This window comes from Embiotoca jacksoni, unplaced genomic scaffold (genome assembly GCF_022577435.1).
Source record: "Embiotoca jacksoni isolate LCO1_2020_lvr unplaced genomic scaffold, fEmbJac1.0.p SCAF_5, whole genome shotgun sequence".
In the NCBI taxonomy this organism is placed as follows: domain Eukaryota; kingdom Metazoa; phylum Chordata; class Actinopteri; family Embiotocidae; genus Embiotoca; species Embiotoca jacksoni.
Genome location: NW_027185403.1, coordinates 9,858,336 through 9,879,505, shown reverse-complemented (window position 1 = coordinate 9,879,505; position 21,170 = coordinate 9,858,336). Strand labels below are relative to the sequence as shown.

Here is a 21,170-nt window from a genome sequence, read left to right as displayed (position 1 = left end):
GTCCAAACCGCGGCGTACACTTAAACGACGACAGTGCTGAAATACTTGTTTTTTTGACCGATGTGGACGGTTATGGAGTGATGCCTGCTTTTCATAAATTGTAGTGGATATTCGGTCATTGTGGAATATTATTCGTCTTACTTTCCCGAGGAAAATATCGAACAGAACAATGAGACGGCAAGTACTGTTGTTTTCCCTGGTCCTTTATGTCCGTTCAGTGCTTGGCCAAGTCAGCTACTCCATCCCTGAGGAAATGCCGAGTGGGTCCTTAGTCGGTAATATTGCTCAGGATTTGGGTTTAGACATAAAGCGTTTGAAATCTGGTAGAGCTCGCGTCTATACAGGAGACAGTGCGGGGTACATCGAGCTAAATAGAGAACGCGGAGTCCTTCTCATCAAAGACAGAATAGACAGAGAAGCGATTTGCAGGCAGACGACGCCTTGTGCTTTACATTTTCAGATCATTTTGGAGAACCCTATGGAGTTTTACAGTATCACAGTCGAGATTACAGATATAAATGACAATCCTCCCACCTTTGAAAAGAACGAAGTCAGTTTTAAAATCAGCGAATCCGCTGTAATCGGAGGCAAATTTGTATTAGATGGAGCAATAGATCTTGATGTCGGCAAAAATGGTCTTCAAAAATACGAGCTCAAACCTACGGATAATTTTATACTTAAACGGGACAGTCAGGTTGATGGAACAGATAAAACTGAATTGGTTTTACAGAAGCCTCTTGACAGAGAAAATGAAGAGTTTATAGCTTTAGTTTTAACAGCCTTTGATGGAGGAGACCCACAAATGTCAGGAACGATACGGATTTCCATCACGGTGTTAGATGTCAATGATAATGCGCCAGTTTTTACACAGTCCACTTACACAGCGACTGTGTTTGAAAATGCCCCAGAAGGGACGGTTATCACCAGCGTTAGTGCCTCAGATGCAGATTATGGAACAAACGGTGGAATAAAGTACTCAATTACGAACAGTTTAGATCAAGCCCATGCACTATTTCAGATAAACGAAGACACCGGGGAAATCAGATTAATTGGAAACATTGATTATGAAACTGCACGTAATTACCGCGTTAACATACGTGCAAGTGATGATGGTGGACTTACAGATTCATGTAAAGTAATTGTTGAAGTGGTGGATATGAACGACAACAAACCAACGATTAATATCATGTCGAAATCGAACACAATATCTGAACATTCTAAATCAAACACTGTTGTAGCGATGATGAACGTTCAAGATCCAGATTCAAATGAAAATGGTAAAGTTCACTGTTTTATCAACGATAACACACCTTTGACTATAATGTCGACATCAAATAATTTCTATAGTTTAGTGACAGACAGTGAATTAGACAGAGAGACAGCCTCTGAGTATAATATCACAGTAACCTGCTCTGATGAGGGAGTACCCTCCCTCTCCAGCAGCGTCACTCTCACCTTACAGATCTCCGATGTGAATGACAATGCGCCTGTCTTTGAGAGGAGCTCATATGAGGCCTACATTGTAGAAAACAACACACCAGGCCTCTCTATATTCACAGTGAAAGCCAGAGACGCTGACTGGAACCAGAATGCGCGTGTTTCTTACATACTGGAGGACTCCTCTGTTAACGGAGTACCAGTCTCCTCATATGTGTCCGTTAGTGCTGATAGTGGAGTCATCCATGCAGTTCGCTCTTTTGACTACGAGCAGATCAAAGATTTCCAGTTCCGCGTCAAAGCGCAGGATGGAGGCTCTCCTCCACTCAGTAGCAACGTGACTGTGAAAATACTGATCCAGGACCAGAACGACAACCCCCCTCAGGTTCTGTATCCGGTCCAGACTGGCGGCTCTGTGGTGGCTGAAATGGTGCCTCGTTCAGCAGATGTGGGCTATCTGGTGACTAAAGTGGTGGCTGTTGATGTGGACTCTGGACAGAATGCCTGGCTCTCCTATAAACTGCAGAAAGCCACAGACAGGGCGCTGTTTGAAGTGGGCTTACAGAATGGAGAAATCAGAACTATCCGCCAAGTCACTGATAAAGATGCTGTGAAACAAAGACTGACCGTCATAGTGGAGGACAACGGGCAGCCCTCTCGTTCAGTTACAGTCATTGTTAACGTGGCGGTGGCGGACAGCTTCCCTGAAGTGCTGTCGGAGTTCACCGACTTTACACAAGACAAGGAGTACAACGACAACCTGACTTTTTATTTAGTGCTGGCTCTGGCTGTAGTTTCCTTCCTCTTCATCACGTGTTTAGTGGTTATTATATCAGTGAAGATCTACAGATGGAGACAATCTCGCATCATGTATCACTCCAGCCTCCCTGTGATTCCATATTATCCACCACGTTACTCGGACACTTTGGGGACAGGGACTCTCCAACACGTGTACAATTACGAAGTGTGCAGGACGACAGACTCCAGAAAGAGTGACTGTAAGTTCGGCAGAGCCGGTAGTCAGAACGTGCTGATAATGGACCCCAGTTCTACAGCGACGATGCAGCGGATACAGAGTGAGAAGAACATCCTGGATGAACCAGACTCTCCTCTGGAGGTTAGATTGTCATGTTGACATTCAATACTTTAACTTAAAATTGTTTATATTTTAAATGAATTATATATCCAGCTCTGTTTATGTTTATTATTTGTTTTGCTATCACTGATTTGAATCTGTCAATATAAATTATTTTGTTAAAGGTCCAGGTGTTGCTCTTCGGAGTTGTGGAGCTGTATCCTCACAACCAAATGATGCTTTCACGTACTTACTGTGTCATTTCAGATGATATTGTATTCATTGTCTGATTGCTATGATTTACTCCGAGCACTCATTTGTTTCAGTCTGTAAAATTACAAATACAATATGTTATATCACACAGGTAAACTAACACCTTACTGAGACAAGCAAACGAGTTATTATTTTACTACTACTACTACTACTACTTCAAAAATAATATGTTTTTGGTCTGTTTTTCCATGACTAGTCATACATATCATCCTCCTTACCCCAGTTTTTGCTGTTTGGTGTATTGAACAGAAAGGGCCGCTGTTGGCCAGAGTGTGGCAGTCTTAGATAGGGCTGTCAAATGTACCTCCTCCTAAAACCGCCTCGTAGACAATGAAACCGACACTAACCGCCTTCTCTCAGTTATGTCGGGATCTGCTCACGGAAACTGAAAGCTGCTATCTCTTTGTTTAGCATGTCTTTGAGTGGCGGTCGGACTTTTTAACAATATTTTTTATGGATTACGGTTTTATTAAAACCACAGGATTATTTCCCCAGAACAATGAGACGGCAAGTACTGTTGGTCCTCTTGGTTTTCTCTCTCACCTCGGTGTTCGGGCAGGTCAGCTACTCTATTCCTGAGGAAATGGAGAAAGGTTCATTAGTCTGTAATGTTGCTCAGGATTTGGGTTTAGATTTTAAGAGGCTCAAATCGGGTAAAGCTCGCATTCATTCGGGAGACAGTGCAGAATATGTCGAGCTGAACAGAGACCGGGGTGTCCTGCTTATCAAAGAGAGAATAGACAGAGAGACGTTGTGTGGAGAAACGACGCCCTGCGCTTTACATTTACAGATGATTCTGGAAAATCCGATTGAATTGTTTCGAATAACAATAGAAATCACAGACATTAATGACAATGCTCCCAGCTTTGCATCGAGCGAGAAACGTTTTGAAATCAGCGAGTCAGCCGTTATTGGATCTAAATTTGTACTAGACAAAGCCATCGATGCTGACATTGGTACTAATGGTCTACAAAGCTATTCGCTAAATCCAACAAACAACTTTGCTCTAAAATTAGAGAATCAAGCGGATGGAAGTAAGAAGGTCGATTTGGTTCTACAGAAACCTCTCGATCGAGAGCAAGAGGAAAAAATCTCACTGTTATTAACTGCTCTGGATGGCGGACAGCCGCGCATGTCAGGTACAATGCAGATAACGGTTAACGTGTTAGATGCAAACGACAATGCACCGGTTTTTACTAAACCAATATACAAGGCGACAATAACGGAAAATTCCCCGAGGGGGACAAGTGTAATCACTGTTAGTGCGTCCGACAAAGATAAAGGCTCTAACGGAGAAATATCATACGCAATTTCAAACAGCAAGCGTCGTTTATCTGACCTGTTTCAGATTGATAGAAAAACTGGAGAGATTACCGTGATCGGTGACATAGACTATGAAAAGGCGAAGCTCTTTCAAATAGATATCGAGGCCATAGATAACGGAGGGCTCTCAGATTCTAGTAAGACTTTAATTGATATCACGGATGTAAATGACAACAGCCCTCAGTTGAAAATACTTTCTAAATCAGAAACTATTTTAGAAGACTCTCCTGAGAATACTGTGATTGCCATGCTAAGCGTAAATGATCCTGATTCTGAGAGGAATGGGGAAGTGAAGTGTAATATTAATAATGACATTCCCTTTAAAATACAAAACACAATGAATGGATTCTATACTTTAGTATCAGAGGTAGCTTTAGATAGAGAATTAGCCTCTCAGTATAATATCACAGTAACCTGCTCTGATGAGGGAGTACCCTCCCTCTCCAGCAGCGTCACTCTCAGCTTACAGATCTCCGATGTGAATGACAACGCGCCTGTCTTTGAGAGGAGCTCATATGAGGCCTACATTGTAGAAAACAACACACCAGGTGTCTCTATATTCACAGTGAAAGCCAGAGACGCTGACTGGAACCAGAATGCGCGTGTTTCTTACATACTGGAGGACTCCTCTGTTAACGGAGTGCCAGTCTCCTCATATGTGTCCGTTAGTGCTGATAGTGGAGTCATCCATGCAGTTCGCTCTTTTGACTACGAGCAGATCAAAGATTTCCAGTTCCGCGTCAAAGCGCAGGATGGAGGCTCTCCTCCACTCAGTAGCAACGTGACTGTGAAAATCCTGATCCGGGACCAGAACGACAACCCCCCTCAGGTTCTGTATCCGGTCCAGACTGGTGGCTCTGTGGTGGCTGAAATGGTGCCTCGTTCAGCAGATGTGGGCTATCTGGTGACTAAAGTGGTGGCTGTTGATGTGGACTCTGGACAGAATGCCTGGCTCTCCTATAAACTGCAGAAAGCCACAGACAGGGCGCTGTTTGAAGTGGGCTTACAGAATGGAGAAATCAGAACTATCCGCCAAGTCACTGATAAAGATGCTGTGAAACAAAGACTGACCGTTATAGTGGAGGACAACGGGCAGCCCTCTCGTTCAGCTACAGTCATTGTTAACGTGGCGGTGGCGGACAGCTTCCCTGAAGTGCTGTCGGAGTTCACTGACTTTACACACGACAAGGAATACAACGACAACCTGACTTTTTACTTAGTTCTGGCTCTGGCTGTAGTTTCCTTCCTCTTCATCACGTGTTTAGTGGTTATTATATCAGTGAAGATCTACAGATGGAGACAGTCTCGCGTCCTGTATCACTCCAACCTCCCTGTGATTCCATATTATCCACCACGTTACTCCGACACTTTGGGGACAGGGACTCTCCAACACGTGTACAATTACGAGGTGTGCAGGACGACTGACTCCAGAAAGAGTGACTGTAAGTTCGGCAGAGCCGGTAGTCAGAACGTGCTGATAATGGACCCCAGTTCTACAGCGACGATGCAGCGGATACAAAGTGAGAAGAATATCCTGGATGAACCAGACTCTCCTCTGGAGGTTAGATTGTCATGTTGACATTCAATACTTTAACTTAAAATTGTTTATATTTTAAATGAATTATATATCCAGCTCTGTTTATGTTTATTATTTGTTTTGCTATCACTGATTTGAATCTGTCAATATAAATTATTTTGTTAAAGGTCCAGGTGTTGCTCTTTGGAGTTGTGGAGCTGTATCCTCACAACCAAATGATGCTTTCACGTACTTACTGTGTCATTTCAGATGATATTGTATTTATTGTCTGATTGTTATGATTTACTACGAGCACTCATTTGTTTCAGTCTGCAAAATTACAAATACAATATGTTATATCACACAGGTAAACTAACACCTTACTGAGACAAGCAAACGAGTTATTATTTTACTACTACTACTACTACTACTTCAAAAATAATATGTTTTTGGTCTGTTTTTCCATGACTAGTCATACATATCATCCTCCTTACCCCAGTTTTTGCTGTTTGGTGTATTGAACAGAAAGGGCCGCTGTTGGCCAGAGTGTGGCAGTCTTAGATAGGGCTGTCAAATGTACCTCCTCCTAAAACCGCCTCGTAGACAATGAAATCGACACTAACCGCCTTCTCTCAGTTATGTCGGGATCTGCTCACGGAAACTGAAAGCTGCTATCTCTTTGTTTAGCATGTCTTTGAGTGGCGGTCGGACTTTTTAACAATATTTTTTATGGATTACGGTTTTATTAAAACCACAGGATTATTTCCCCAGAACAATGAGACGGCAAGTACTGTTGGTCCTCTTGGTTTTCTCTCTCACCTCGGTGTTCGGGCAGGTCAGCTACTCTATTCCTGAGGAAATGGAGAAAGGTTCATTAGTCTGTAATGTTGCTCAGGATTTGGGTTTAGATTTTAAGAGGCTCAAATCGGGTAAAGCTCGCATTCATTCGGGAGACAGTGCAGAATATGTCGAGCTGAACAGAGACCGGGGTGTCCTGCTTATCAAAGAGAGAATAGACAGAGAGACGTTGTGTGGAGAAACGACGCCCTGCGCTTTACATTTACAGATGATTCTGGAAAATCCGATTGAATTGTTTCGAATAACAATAGAAATCACAGACATTAATGACAATGCTCCCAGCTTTGCATCGAGCGAGAAACGTTTTGAAATCAGCGAGTCAGCCGTTATTGGATCTAAATTTGTACTAGACAAAGCCATCGATGCTGACATTGGTACAAACGGTCTACAAAGCTATTCGCTAAATCCAACAAACAACTTTGCTCTAAAATTAGAGAATCAAGCGGATGGAAGTAAGAAGGTCGATTTGGTTCTACAGAAACCTCTCGATCGAGAGCAAGAGGAAAAAATCTCACTGTTATTAACTGCTCTGGATGGCGGACAGCCGCGCATGTCAGGTACAATGCAGATAACTGTTAACGTGTTAGATATTAACGACAATGCACCGGTTTTCACTAAACCAATATACAAGGCAACAATAACGGAAAATTCCCCGAGGGGGACAAGTGTAATCACTGTTAGAGCGTCCGACAAAGATAGAGGCTCTAACGGAGAAATATCATACGCAATTTCAAACAGCAAGCGTCGTTTATCTGACCTGTTTCAGATTGATAGAAAAACTGGAGAGATTATCGTGATCGGTGACATAGACTATGAAAAGTCGAAGCTCTTTCAAATAGATATCGAGGCCATAGATAACGGAGGGCTCTCAGATTCTAGTAAGATTTTAATTGATATTACGGATGTAAATGACAACAGCCCTCAGTTGAAAATACTTTCTAAATCAGAAACTATTTTAGAAGACTCTCCTGAGAATACTGTGATTGCCATGCTAAGCGTAAATGATCCTGACTCTGAGAGGAATGGGGAAGTGAAGTGTAATATTAATAATGACATTCCCTTTAAAATACAAAACACAATGAATGGATTCTATACTTTAGTATCAGAGGTAGCTTTAGATAGAGAATTCGCCTCTCAGTATAATATCACAGTAACCTGCTCTGATGAGGGAGTACCCTCCCTCTCCAGCAGCGTCACTCTCACTTTACAGATCTCTGATGTGAATGACAACGCGCCTGTCTTTGAGAGGAGCTCATATGAGGCCTACATTGTAGAAAACAACACACCAGGCCTCTCTATATTCACAGTGAAAGCCAGAGACGCTGACTGGAACCAGAATGCGCGTGTTTCTTACATACTGGAGGACTCCTCTGTTAACGGAGTGCCAGTCTCCTCATATGTGTCCGTTAGCGCTGATAGTGGAGTCATCCATGCAGTTCGCTCTTTTGACTACGAGCAGATCAAAGATTTCCAGTTCCGCGTCAAAGCGCAGGATGGAGGCTCTCCTCCACTCAGTAGCAACGTGACTGTGAAAATCCTGATCCAGGACCAGAACGACAACCCCCCTCAGATTCTGTACCCGGTCCAGACTGGTGGCTCTGTGGTGGCTGAAATGGTGCCTCGTTCAGCAGATGTGGGCTATCTGGTGACTAAAGTGGTGGCTGTTGATGTGGACTCTGGACAGAATGCCTGGCTCTCCTATAAACTGCAGAAAGCCACAGACAGGGCGCTGTTTGAAGTGGGCTTACAGAATGGAGAAATCAGAACTATCCGCCAAGTCACTGATAAAGATGCTGTGAAACAGAGACTGACCGTTATAGTGGAGGACAACGGGCAGCCCTTTCGTTCAGCTACAGTCATTGTTAACGTGGCGGTGGCGGACAGCTTCCCTGAAGTGCTGTCGGAGTTCACTGACTTTACACACGACAAGGAATACAACGATAACCTGACTTTTTACTTAGTGCTGGCTCTGGCTGTAGTTTCCTTCCTCTTCATCACGTGTTTAGTGGTTATTATATCAGTGAAGATCTACAGATGGAGACAGTCTCGCGTCATGTGTCATTCCAACCTCCCTGTGATTCCGTATTATCCACCACGTTACTCGGACACTTTGGGGACAGGGACTCTCCAACACGTGTACAATTACGAGGTGTGCAGGACGACAGACTCCAGAAAGAGTGACTGTAAGTTCGGCAGAGCCGGTAGTCAGAACGTGCTGATAATGGACCCCAGTTCTACAGCGACGATGCAGCGGCTGCAGAGTGAGAAGAACATCCTGGATGAACCAGACTCTCCTCTAGAGGTTGGTCATATAGGGTTAATTTCTGTTGTTAAGTGTTTGTATGTAGTATCAGACTGATTCTTTCGCTCAAATGGTTTATGTTGGGCAACATTTCAGCACCCTGGACAGCAACACAGAGCACAGTTCCACATTAGTTTCCTTTTGTATGCTCTCTGTATATTTTAGGCTGTAAAAGACATGAATGTCAATGAAGGATTGAGTAAGTGATAGTTACAACAATGTTTGGCTGAATACTCTATGACTGAGTTTTCAAATTAAATGTCCTCGTTTAAATTAACTACACTCTACCTTTTCACATAGTCCAGCAATATTTGACCCAGTCTCATGTTTAAATCAGTAGTAGCTACCTTACTTTTTTATGCAGTATTCTACCTCCCGTTTCAGTTGACTGAAATCCTATCATTTATTTTTAATTCCTGCAAAGTGGGCAGGATATATGTAATTTGATTATTCTTTGCCTGGTTTTACCATTTGAATTTGCATGGCTACTGTTTTTCTTATGTACTTTCACAATTTGAACTCAACGGGCCGCTGTTGTCCAATGTGTTGAAGTTGCGAGATGCTTTTGTCACACATCTTCCCAATCATTGCCATATTACTGAGGCACTGTATCAGACGTAGAAACGCGCCCCTCGGACATCAGACCAGTTCGACAGACCGCTAAAGATGGAATTATGTTTTTAATGTGCGGATTAAAACGTATTTTGCTGCAATTTATAGTCTACAAGTGACGGATTCTTACTCAAAAACGGAATAAAAACAGTAGCTGTGGTGAGACTGCGGTGTCGGACAGAACAATGAAACGGCAAGTACTGGTAATCTCCATCTTCTGCCTCGGATATGTGATCGGACAGGTCAGCTACTCGATTCCGGAGGAAATGGCAAAAGGCTCTTTGGTCGGCAATATAGCACGAGATTTAGGTTTTGACGTCAACCGGCTGAGGTCAGGCAAGGCTCGTATTTACACGGGAGACAGTGCTCAATATATCGAACTGAGCAGAGAAAGGGGAGTCCTCCTCATCAAAGAAAAAATAGACCGCGAAGCGCTCTGCAGACAGACGACGCCTTGCGCTTTACATTTTCAAATTACACTAGAGAGCCCACTGGAATTATTCCCAGTTACTGTTGAAATTACCGACATTAACGACAATGCTCCGACATTCCAAAAGGAAGAGAGAGTGTTTGAAATAAGCGAGTCAGCAGTCATCGGCTCTAAATTCATGCTGGAGAAAGCGATTGACCCTGATATTGGAACGAATGGTCTTCAGAGATACACTCTTAAACCGAGCGACAATTTTATGCTTAAACTGCATGCTCAGTCTGATGGAAGCAAAAAAGTGGAAATGATTTTGCAAAAGCCGCTGGACAGAGAGAAGCAAGAACACATATCTTTAATTTTAACTGCGGAAGATGGAGGAGAACCGCAAATGACAGGAACGATGCAGATTCACGTCGCCGTGCTGGATGCAAACGACAATGCCCCTGTTTTTAGTCAAACTATTTACAAAGCAAGCATTACAGAAAACTCCGCAATAGGAACACTTATTAGTAAAATCACTGCTTCTGATGCAGACAAAGGCTCAAATGGAAAAGTGACCTACGTCATCGGAAATAGCATGGATACAGTTTCAAAGTTATTTCACATTAATAGTGAAGGTGATGTGATATTAGATGGTCCAATCGACTATGAAAAAGAAAAAAATTACAACATCGACATAGAGGCCATCGATCAAGGCGGACTCTCTGACTCCAGTAAGATAATAATTGATATAATTGACGTGAATGACAACAACCCTGTTGTAAATATGATATCAACATCAGGCTCGATACCAGAGGATTCAGCCCACAAGACAGTGATAGCTTTAATGAGTGTAAATGACCCGGATTCTGAAACTAATGGGAAAGTTAATTGTGTGATAAATCAAAATATCCCCTTTGAAATAAAATTTACATCCAATAATTTCTATAGCTTAGTGACAGACAATGATCTAGACAGAGAGACAGCCTCTGAGTATAATATCACAGTGACCTGCTCTGATGAGGGAGTACCCTCCCTCTCCAGCAGCGTCACTCTCACCTTACAGATCTCCGATGTGAATGACAACGCGCCTGTCTTTGAGAGGAGCTCATATGAGGCCTACATTGTAGAAAACAACACACCAGGCCTCTCTATATTCACAGTGAAAGCCAGAGACGCTGACTGGAACCAGAATGCGCGTGTTTCTTACATACTGGAGGACTCCTCTGTTAACGGAGTGCCAGTCTCCTCATATGTGTCCGTTAGTGCTGATAGTGGAGTCATCCATGCAGTTCGCTCTTTTGACTACGAGCAGATCAAAGATTTCCAGTTCCGCGTCAAAGCGCAGGATGGAGGCTCTCCTCCACTCAGTAGCAACGTGACTGTGAAAATCCTGATCCGGGATCAGAACGACAACCCCCCTCAGGTTCTGTACCCGGTCCAGACTGGTGGCTCTGTGGTGGCTGAAATGGTGCCTCGTTCAGCAGATGTGGGCTATCTGGTGACTAAAGTGGTGGCTGTTGATGTGGACTCTGGACAGAATGCCTGGCTCTCCTATAAACTGCAGAAAGCCACAGACAGGGCGCTGTTTGAAGTGGGCTTACAGAATGGAGAAATCAGAACTATCCGCCAAGTCACTGATAAAGATGCTGTGAAACAAAGACTGACCATTATAGTGGAGGACAACGGGCAGCCCTCTCGTTCAGCTACAGTCATTGTTAACGTGGCGGTGGCGGACAGCTTCCCTGAAGTGCTGTCGGAGTTCACTGACTTTACACAGGACAAAGAATACAACGACAACCTGACTTTTTACTTAGTGCTAGCTCTGGCTGTAGTTTCCTTCCTCTTCATCACGTGTTTAGTGGTTATTATATCAGTGAAGATCTACAGATGGAGACAGTCTCGCGTCATGTATCACTCCAACCTCCCTGTGATTCCATATTATCCACCACGTTACTCCGACACTTTGGGGACAGGAACTCTCCAACACGTGTACAATTACGAAGTGTGCAGGACGACTGACTCCAGAAAGAGTGACTGTAAGTTCGGCAGAGCCGGTAGTCAGAACGTGCTGATAATGGACCCCAGTTCTACAGCGACGATGCAGCGGATACAAAGTGAGAAGAACATCCTGGATGAACCAGACTCTCCTCTAGAGGTTAGATTGTGACAATATTTGAGCTCTCCTTCTTCTTGCATTGGGTTATCATGTTATGCATTGAATTGCTTTCCCTTCGTAAAACTGTACTATTACTTCAGCACCAGCAGCTGAGATTTTGTCTTAAGGTGTGATTGGTTACTATTTCTGTACATGAAATATTCATGTGTTCTCTCTTACTTTCTACACTGAGGAGAAAGTGCATATAAGCAACATATTTCTGATAGGCTGATATTTGTATACGTGCATACTCATCTCCTTTAACAACCAAATACACTGACATAACGTGTAAAACCAATTTGGTTTAATCTTCCTGAGTCTGCTTCAAATATGTTTTTTTTTAAACACTTATCCTGCAGTTTTGCAGTGTGTACTCTTAGGGACGCTGTAGTCCAGCATGTTACTCTGCAGTGTCAACAGTGCCTCCCCATCTTATAACGCCAACGAAGAGAGGAGCATACTAGATAGAGCACAGAACGGGTTAGAGTCGAGACTAGAACACGTAACTCGCTTGGACTATTTTCTTTATCTGTTGAGCAATATGCACTGACTTTCTGTCTTTTCCGGGAATTAATTTTGATATATTTTGTTGCACGGAAAAAGCTTTGTTTCTGCGTGTAAAATAGTATCGAGGAGAACAATGAGACGGCAAGTACTGCTTTTCATCACGGTCCTTTTTGTCAGTCTTGCGGTTGGGCAGGTCAGCTATTCCATTAAAGAGGAAATGTCGGTGGGATCCGTAGTTGGAAAAATAGCGGAGGATTTGGGTTTAGATATAGAGAGACTGAAATCACGTAAGGCTCGTGTATTTTTTGGTGAGAGTCGAGAATATATTGAGCTGAATAAAGACAGGGGCGTCCTTCTAATCAAAGAACGAATAGACAGAGAGATTTTCTGTGGACAAACAATGCCTTGTGCTCTCCAGTTCCAAATTATCTTAGAAAAACCCATTGAATTTTACAGGATAATGGTTGAGATTATAGACATAAATGATAACCCGCCCATCTTTGAGAAAGGTGATATTAAATTTAAAATAAGCGAGTCCGCAGTCGCCGGATCGAAATTTGATTTAGAACGGGCGATGGATTTAGATGTTGGAATTAATGGTCTCCAAACCTACATCCTCGAGCCGACTGATAATTTTGCTCTAAAACTACATAATCAAGCAGACGGCTCGAGAAATGTTGAGATGATTTTAAAACAGCCTCTTGACAGAGAGAAACACGAACATTTATCTTTAGTGCTGACGGCCGTTGATGGAGGAGAGCCTCAAATGTCTGGAACAATGCAGATTCTGATCACAGTGTTAGATGCCAACGATAATGCACCCGTTTTCACGAAGTCTGTATACAAAGCTACTGTTGCAGAAAATTCACCAAAAGGCACAGTGGTTACTACAGTTAGTGGATCAGATGCTGATCATGGTTCAAATGGTAGGATAACATATTCGATCAGAAATACTTTAGATGATGTCAGACATTTGTTTGAAGTAAATGAACACAGTGGTGAGATTAAATTGATTGGAAATATTGATTATGAAAAGTCACGAAACTATCAAATAAATGTACGTGCAAGTGACGATGGCGGTCTAACAGACACATGCAAAATAATAGTCGACATTATAGACGTAAATGACAACAAACCCCTTATAAGTGTAATGTCAGAAACAAATCTTATATCTGAAGATACAAAAAGACAAACTGTCGTAACAATAATTAATATTCAAGACTTGGACGACGGTGAGAATGGAAAAATCAGGTGCAACATCAATGAAAATATTCCGTTCTTCTTGAAGTCTTCGGAGAATAATTTCTATAGCCTCGTGACAGACAGTGATTTGGACAGAGAGAGAGACTCTGAGTATAATATCACAGTAACCTGCTCTGATGAGGGAGTACCCTCCCTCTCCAGCAGCGTCACTCTCACCTTACAGATCTCCGATGTGAATGACAACGCGCCTGTCTTTGAGAGGAGCTCATATGAGGCCTACATTGTAGAAAACAACACACCAGGCCTCTCTATATTCACAGTGAAAGCCCGAGACGCTGACTGGAACCAGAATGCGCGTGTTTCTTACATACTGGAGGACTCCTCTGTTAACGGAGTGCCAGTCTCCTCATATGTGTCCGTTAGTGCTGATAGTGGAGTCATCCATGCAGTTCGCTCTTTTGACTACGAGCAGATCAAAGATTTCCAGTTCCGCGTCAAAGCGCAGGATGGAGGCTCTCCTCCACTCAGTAGCAACGTGACTGTGAAAATCCTGATCCGGGACCAGAACGACAACCCCCCTCAGATTCTGTACCCGGTCCAGACTGGTGGCTCTGTGGTGGCTGAAATGGTGCCTCGTTCAGCAGATGTGGGCTATCTGGTGACTAAAGTGGTGGCTGTTGATGTGGACTCTGGACAGAATGCCTGGCTCTCTTATAAACTGCAGAAAGCCACAGACAGGGCGCTGTTTGAAGTGGGCTTACAGAATGGAGAAATCAGAACTATCCGCCAAGTCACTGATAAAGATGCTGTGAAACAAAGACTGACCGTTATCGTGGAGGACAACGGGCAGCCCTCTCGTTCAGCTACAGTCATTGTTAACGTGGCGGTGGCGGACAGCTTCCCTGAAGTTCTGTCGGAGTTCACCGACTTTACACAAGACAAGGAATACAACGATAACCTGACTTTTTACTTAGTGCTGGCTCTGGCTGTAGTTTCCTTCCTCTTCATCACGTGTTTAGTGGTTATTATATCAGTGAAGATATACAGATGGAGACAGTCTCGTGTCATGTATCACTCCAACCTCCCTGTGATTCCATATTATCCACCACGTTACTCGGACACTTTGGGGACAGGAACTCTCCAACACGTGTACAATTACGAGGTGTGCAGGACGACAGACTCCGGAAAGAGTGACTGTAAGTTCGGCAGAGCCGGTAGTCAGAACGTGCTGATAATGGACCCCAGTTCTACAGCGACGATGCAGCGGATACAGAGTGAGAAGAGCATCCTGGATGAACCAGACTCTCCTCTGGAGGTTAGAAATTCACGACTCTGACAAATTGATAATTCTTTTATTTTGTTCAGTTTTTTTTATTTCCTCTCCAATGAATGTGGTTTCAGCACCTTGGACAGCGAAATAACAACATCTTTTATGTTATTCGGTCTCTTTATACTTTCCTTTACCTTTTTACTTTTTAATAAACACAACAGTTGAGTAGCTTTGTATTGATATAGTATTTTGATATTTATTGTGGACGATTGTGGTGCAGTTGCGCATGAGCTTGCCAACATTGAATTCCAATATTATTATATGCTGTAAGATATTTTATTCAGCATTCATAAATGAAACGAGATGTGTTGGGTTTTTTTTGTATTCACTCTTTCACTGCAGTTTCGTGTTTTGAACTCAGTGGGCCGCTGTAGACCAACGCCGTGGTGTACAAAATTGTATTTACATCCTCTTTCCTCTCAGTGGCGAGAGGGACTCCTCAGCATACCGCATCGTCGACAGTGAATGAAATAGCACGCACGGAATATCAAGCTGGAATAATTTTATCGTTCGCTGTTGATTAAACGACCCTCCTGCGTGTTTAATTCGCATAGGTCACGCTGATTTCATAAGGGGTCGATCCTGTTAGTTTTTGTTCAACGGATGTGAATGATAGAACAATGAAACGGCAAGTACTATTGTTTTTCTCGGTCCTCTTTCTGCGTTCAGTGCTCGGCCAGGTCAGCTACTCTATTCCCGAGGAAATGGCCAAAGGCTCCTTGGTCGGTAACATTGCTCTGGATTTAGGTTTAGATGTTAGACGACTTCAGGCGGGTAAAGCTCGCATCCACACTGGGGACAGTGTGCAATGCGTTCAGCTTAACAAGGAGAAAGGACTCCTCATTATCAAAGAAAAAATAGACCGCGAAGCTCTCTGTGGCCAGACAACGCCTTGTGCTTTACATTTGCAGATTGCCTTAGAAAACCCGATAGAAATATTCCCAATCACTATAGAAATCACAGATATTAATGACAATGCTCCTGTATTTGAAAAGGAAGAGAGGCGGTTTGAAATAAGCGAGTCTGCAGTCATCGGCTCTAAGTTCATGTTAGAAAAAGCAAGCGACCTGGATATCGGACTGAATGGGCTTCAGAGTTATACGCTGAAGCCCAATGACAATTTTATACTTAAATTGCACAGTCAGTCTGATGGCGGTAAGAAGGCCGAGATGATTTTACAGAAGCCTCTGGATCGAGAGAAGCAGGAGTTTGTATCATTGCTGTTGACGGCTGTAGATGGAGGAGAGCCGCAGAGGTCTGGGACTATGCAAATTCATATTACAGTATTGGACGTTAATGATAACGCTCCTGTTTTTACACAAACCGTTTACAAAGCAGGTGTAAAAGAGAACTCCGATAAGGGAACACTCATTACCAAAGTGAGTGCTTCCGATGCAGACAAAGGCTCGAACGGTGAGGTGAGCTACGTAATTGGTGACGGCATGAGTAAAATTTCAAAATTATTCCACATTACTGAAGACGGGCATCTTATATTAAATGGCCCTATTGATTATGAAAAAGCCAAAAAATATGAGATCGATATAGAGGCAGTGGATCGAGGAGGTCTCTCTGATTCTAGCAAAGTTATAATAGATGTCGGTGACATTAATGATAACAGTCCTTTTATAAATATGATTTCGTCATCCAATTCAATAGGAGAAGATTCGCGTTCAAACACAGTGATCGCTGTGATGAATGTAAATGATCCTGATTCTGACGAAAATGGTAAAGTAAGATGCGCAATTAATAAGAATATACCGTTTACAATTTCTTCAACATCCAGTAATATTTATAGTTTAGTGACAGACAGTGGTTTAGACAGAGAGAGAGCCTCTGAGTATAATATCACAGTAACTTGCTCTGATGAGGGAGTACCCTCCCTCTCCAGCAGCGTCACTCTCACTTTACAGATCTCCGATGTGAATGACAATGCGCCTGTCTTTGAGAGGAGCTCATATGAGGCCTACATTGTAGAAAACAACACACCAGGTGTCTCTATATTTACAGTGAAAGCCAGAGACGCTGACTGGAACCAGAATGCGCGTGTTTCCTACATACTGGAGGACTCCTCTGTTAACGGAGTGCCAGTCTCCTCATATGTGTCCGTTAGTGCTGATAGTGGAGTCATCCATGCAGTTCGCTCTTTTGACTACGAGCAGATCAAAGATTTCCAGTTCCGCGTCAAAGCGCAGGATGGAGGCTCTCCTCCACTCAGTAGCAACGTGACTGTGAAAATCCTGATCCGGGACCAGAACGACAACCCCCCTCAGGTTCTGTATCCGGTCCAGACTGGTGGCTCTGTGGTGGCTGAAATGGTGCCTCGTTCAGCAGATGTGGGCTATCTGGTGACTAAAGTGGTGGCTGTTGATGTGGACTCTGGACAGAATGCCTGGCTCTCCTATAAACTGCAGAAAGCCACAGACAGGGCGCTGTTTGAAGTGGGCTTACAGAATGGAGAAATCAGAACTATCCGCCAAGTCACTGATAAAGATGCTGTGAAACAAAGACTGACCGTTATCGTGGAGGACAACGGGCAGCCCTCTCGTTCAGCTACAGTCATTGTTAACGTGGCGGTGGCGGACAGCTTCCCTGAAGTGCTGTCGGAGTTCACTGACTTTACACACGACAAGGAGTACAACGACAACCTGACTTTTTACTTAGTGCTGGCTCTGGCTGTAGTTTCCTTCCTCTTCATCACGTGTTTGGTGGTTATTATATCAGTGAAGATCTACAGATGGAGACAGTCTCGCGTCCTCTATCACTCCAACCTCCCTGTGATTCCATATTATCCACCACGTTACTCGGACACTTTGGGGACAGGGACTCTCCAACACGTGTACAATTACGAAGTGTGCAGGACAACAGACTCCAGAAAGAGTGACTGTAAGTTCGGCAGAGCCGGTAGTCAGAACGTGCTGATAATGGACCCCAGTTCTACAGCGACGATGCAGCGGATACAGAATGAGAAGAGCATCCTGGATGAACCAGACTCTCCTCTAGAGGTTAGAAATAAATGACATAATACATGTCTTACTTTATTACATTTTAATTGTCAAACATTATAATGAAATATTACTGCTCTGGGTAAATTCGCTCAGTCATTTCTTTTTCAGCACCCTGGACAGCAAAAACAACATGCGTGTTTTTCATTGAGACAGAAAATGGTCACTTTTCATCCCCATACTTTTTTTGAACATTATTTTCAGAATTTCTCTACGCATTAAGATACTATTTTAATCAAAACTAGTTGTTAAATTTGAGTTATTCCCGGAGTTTTTCCACCTCTGCCATTATTCAACACAGTTACTGCAGTTTTGCTTTTTGAACTCAGTGGGCCGCTCTTGCCTACTCTTGAAGTTGAAGTATATTTGCAGCAGTACCGCCTCTCCATTTCGATCTCCTGGAGAAAAAGGACAGGCACTGTTCGCATTGTCTCCGTTTTGGGGGCTGATATTCCCGACGACGACGCGCAGCTCTTACTGCTTTACATCAAATTTGAGGACTGTTTTTCTTTATATTTGGTTTGAATGATTTTCCAGCGTTCAAAGGGATTTTCGGAGGCTATTGCTTGTTCTGACCGAGATAATTTCAAACAATGAGACGGCAAGTACTGTTGTTTATTTCAGTTCTCTCCCTTGGTTCAGTCTTCGGGCAAGTCAGCTACTCTGTTCCAGAGGAAATGGCGAAAGGCTCCTTGGTTGGGAATATAGCTCAGGATTTAGGCTTAGACGTGAAACGATTAAAGCTTGGTAACGCTCGTGTTTATTCGGGTGACAGCAGAGAATACATCGAGCTGAACACCGAGAGAGGAGTCCTCCTTATCAAAGAGAAAATAGACAGAGAGGCGCTATGCGGTGACACGACCCCGTGCGCTGTGCATTTTCAGATTGTGTTAGAAAATCCTATGGAATTTTACAGTGTAACAGTCGAAATTACAGATATTAACGATAATGCACCAACCTTTGAAAAAAACGAAATTAAATTCATCATTAGCGAGTCCACAGTTGTTGGGGCAAAATTTGATTTAGAAAGAGCTGTGGATTTGGATGTGGGTATAAACACTCTCCAAAATTATGTACTCAAGCCAAGTGATAATTTTTTACTTAAACTGCACAACCAAGCTGACGGTACAAAGAACGTCGAAATGGTCTTACAGAAACCCCTGGACAGAGAGAAAAATGATTTTATTTCGTTGGTGTTGACGGCTGTCGATGGAGGAGATCCACAGATGTCAGGAACAATGCAGATTTTAATCACAGTGTTAGATGCCAATGACAATGCACCTGTTTTTACGCAACCTATATACAAAGGCACTGTAGCTGAAAATGCGGCAAAAGACACGATTGTGACTTCTGTTAGTGCGTCAGATGCTGATCATGGTTTGAATGGTAAGATAACATATTCAATCACAAATACGTTAGATGACGTGAGACATATGTTTGAAGTAAACGAGGAAAACGGGGAAGTGAGGTTGATTGGACGTTTGGATTTTGAAAAGAAAAAACATTTTCAGATTAATGTGCGTGCGAGGGATAACGGAGGACTAACAGACTCTTGCAAAGTGATAGTCGATGTTGTCGATATAAATGACAATAAGCCAACGATTAAAATAATGTCCAAATCAACTGTTATATCGGAGAGTGCAAACCCAAACACAGTTGTTACAATGATTAACATCCAGGACCCAGACTCAGGTGAAAATGGTAAAGTTCAGTGTTTCATAAATGATAACATTCCGTTCATATTAAAATCGACATCAAATAATTTCTATAGCTTATTGACAGACAGTGATTTGGACAGAGAGACAGCCTCTGAGTATAATATCACAGTAACCTGCTCTGATGAGGGAGTCCCCTCCCTCTCCAGCAGCGTCACTCTCACTTTACAGATCTCCGATGTGAATGACAACGCGCCTGTCTTTGAGAGGAGCTCATATGAGGCCTACATTGTAGAAAACAACACACCAGGTGTCTCTATATTCACAGTGAAAGCCAGAGACGCTGACTGGAACCAAAATGCGCGTGTTTCTTACATACTGGAGGACTCCTCTGTTAACGGAGTGCCAGTCTCCTCATATGTGTCCGTTAGTGCTGATAGTGGAGTCATCCATGCAGTTCGCTCTGTTGACTACGAGCAGATCAAAGATTTCCAGTTCTGCGTCAAAGCGCAGGATGGAGGCTCTCCTCCACTCAGTAGCAACGTGACTGTGAAAATCCTGATCCAGGACCAGAACGACAACCCCCCTCAGGTTCTGTACCCGGTCCAGACTGGTGGCTCTGTGGTGGCTGAAATGGTGCCTCGTTCAGCAGATGTGGGCTATCTGGTGACTAAAGTGGTGGCTGTTGATGTGGACTCTGGACAGAATGCCTGGCTCTCCTATAAACTACAGAAAGCCACAGACAGGGCGCTGTTTGAAGTGGGCTTACAGAATGGAGAAATCAGAACTATCCGCCAAGTCACTGATAAAGATGCTGTGAAACAAAGACTGACCGTTATAGTGGAGGACAACGGGCAGCCCTCTCGTTCAGCTACAGTCATTGTTAACGTGGCGGTGGCGGACAGCTTCCCTGAAGTGCTGTCGGAGTACACTGACTTTACACAAGACAAGGAATACAACGACAACCTGACTTTTTACTTAGTGCTGGCTCTGGCTGTAGTTTCCTTCCTCTTCATCACATGTTTAGTGGTTATTATATCAGTGAAGATCTACAGATGGAGACAGTCTCGCATCATGTATCACTCCAACCTCCCTGTGATTCCATATTATCCACCACGTTACTCGGACACTTTGGGGACAGGGACTCTCCAACACGTGTACAATTACGAAGTGTGCAGGACAACTGACTCCAGAAAGAGTGACTGTAAGTTCGGCAGAGCCGGAAGTCAGAACGTGCTGATAATGGACCCCAGTTCTACAGCGACGATGCAGCGGATACAGAGTGAGAAGAACATCCTGGATGAACCAGACTCTCCTCTAGAGGTTAGACATGTAATATATCACACAGTATCCTACTTTATTACGTGGCATTTCCAAACTTTTTTTTTTATTATTTATTTTTTTATCAAATACGTATAGCATTACGGTAAATTTGTTCGGCCATTTCCTTTCTGCACCATGGACAGCAAAATTGGACACCATACAGGTTATTCAATGTGAGGAAATTGTCATT

General features: G+C 43.3%; 4 protein-coding genes across 43 annotated transcripts in view; all 4 read left to right on the top strand.

The window, feature by feature from the left end:
• LOC138211660 (protocadherin gamma-C5-like) overlaps window positions 1-21,170 on the top strand; it is a 284,193-nt gene that overhangs the window by 203,718 nt on the left and 59,305 nt on the right. Inside the window, exon 1 of one of the 40 annotated variants that reach the window (XM_069171668.1) lies at window positions 5-2,554. The exons of 33 other annotated variants lie outside the window; for them this stretch is intronic. In XM_069171668.1, the coding sequence (XP_069027769.1) occupies window positions 170-2,554 (2,385 nt within the window). In that variant the 5' untranslated portion in view covers window positions 5-169. Of the gene's footprint in view, window positions 1-4; window positions 2,555-3,133; window positions 5,670-9,394; window positions 11,961-12,342; window positions 14,986-15,409; window positions 18,003-21,170 lie in introns of those variants that run through there. 6 more of the 40 variants (XM_069171674.1, XM_069171680.1, XM_069171667.1 and 3 more) reach the window with 6 other exon arrangements.
• The window catches only part of LOC138211666 (protocadherin gamma-A2-like), a 56,008-nt gene that overhangs the window by 17,410 nt on the left and 17,428 nt on the right, over window positions 1-21,170 (top strand). The window lies entirely within an intron of this gene.
• On the top strand, window positions 5,941-8,893 carry LOC138211720 (protocadherin beta-16-like). The gene has a single exon (XM_069171807.1). The coding sequence runs from the start codon at window positions 6,400-6,402 to the stop codon at window positions 8,839-8,841; it is 2,442 nt and encodes an 813-aa protein (XP_069027908.1). The 5' UTR covers window positions 5,941-6,399; the 3' UTR covers window positions 8,842-8,893.
• LOC138211663 (protocadherin beta-16-like) lies at window positions 18,037-21,135 on the top strand. Its single transcript, XM_069171697.1, has one exon. It carries the CDS (start codon window positions 18,596-18,598, stop codon window positions 21,074-21,076), a length of 2,481 nt encoding a protein of 826 aa, XP_069027798.1. The 5' UTR covers window positions 18,037-18,595; the 3' UTR covers window positions 21,077-21,135.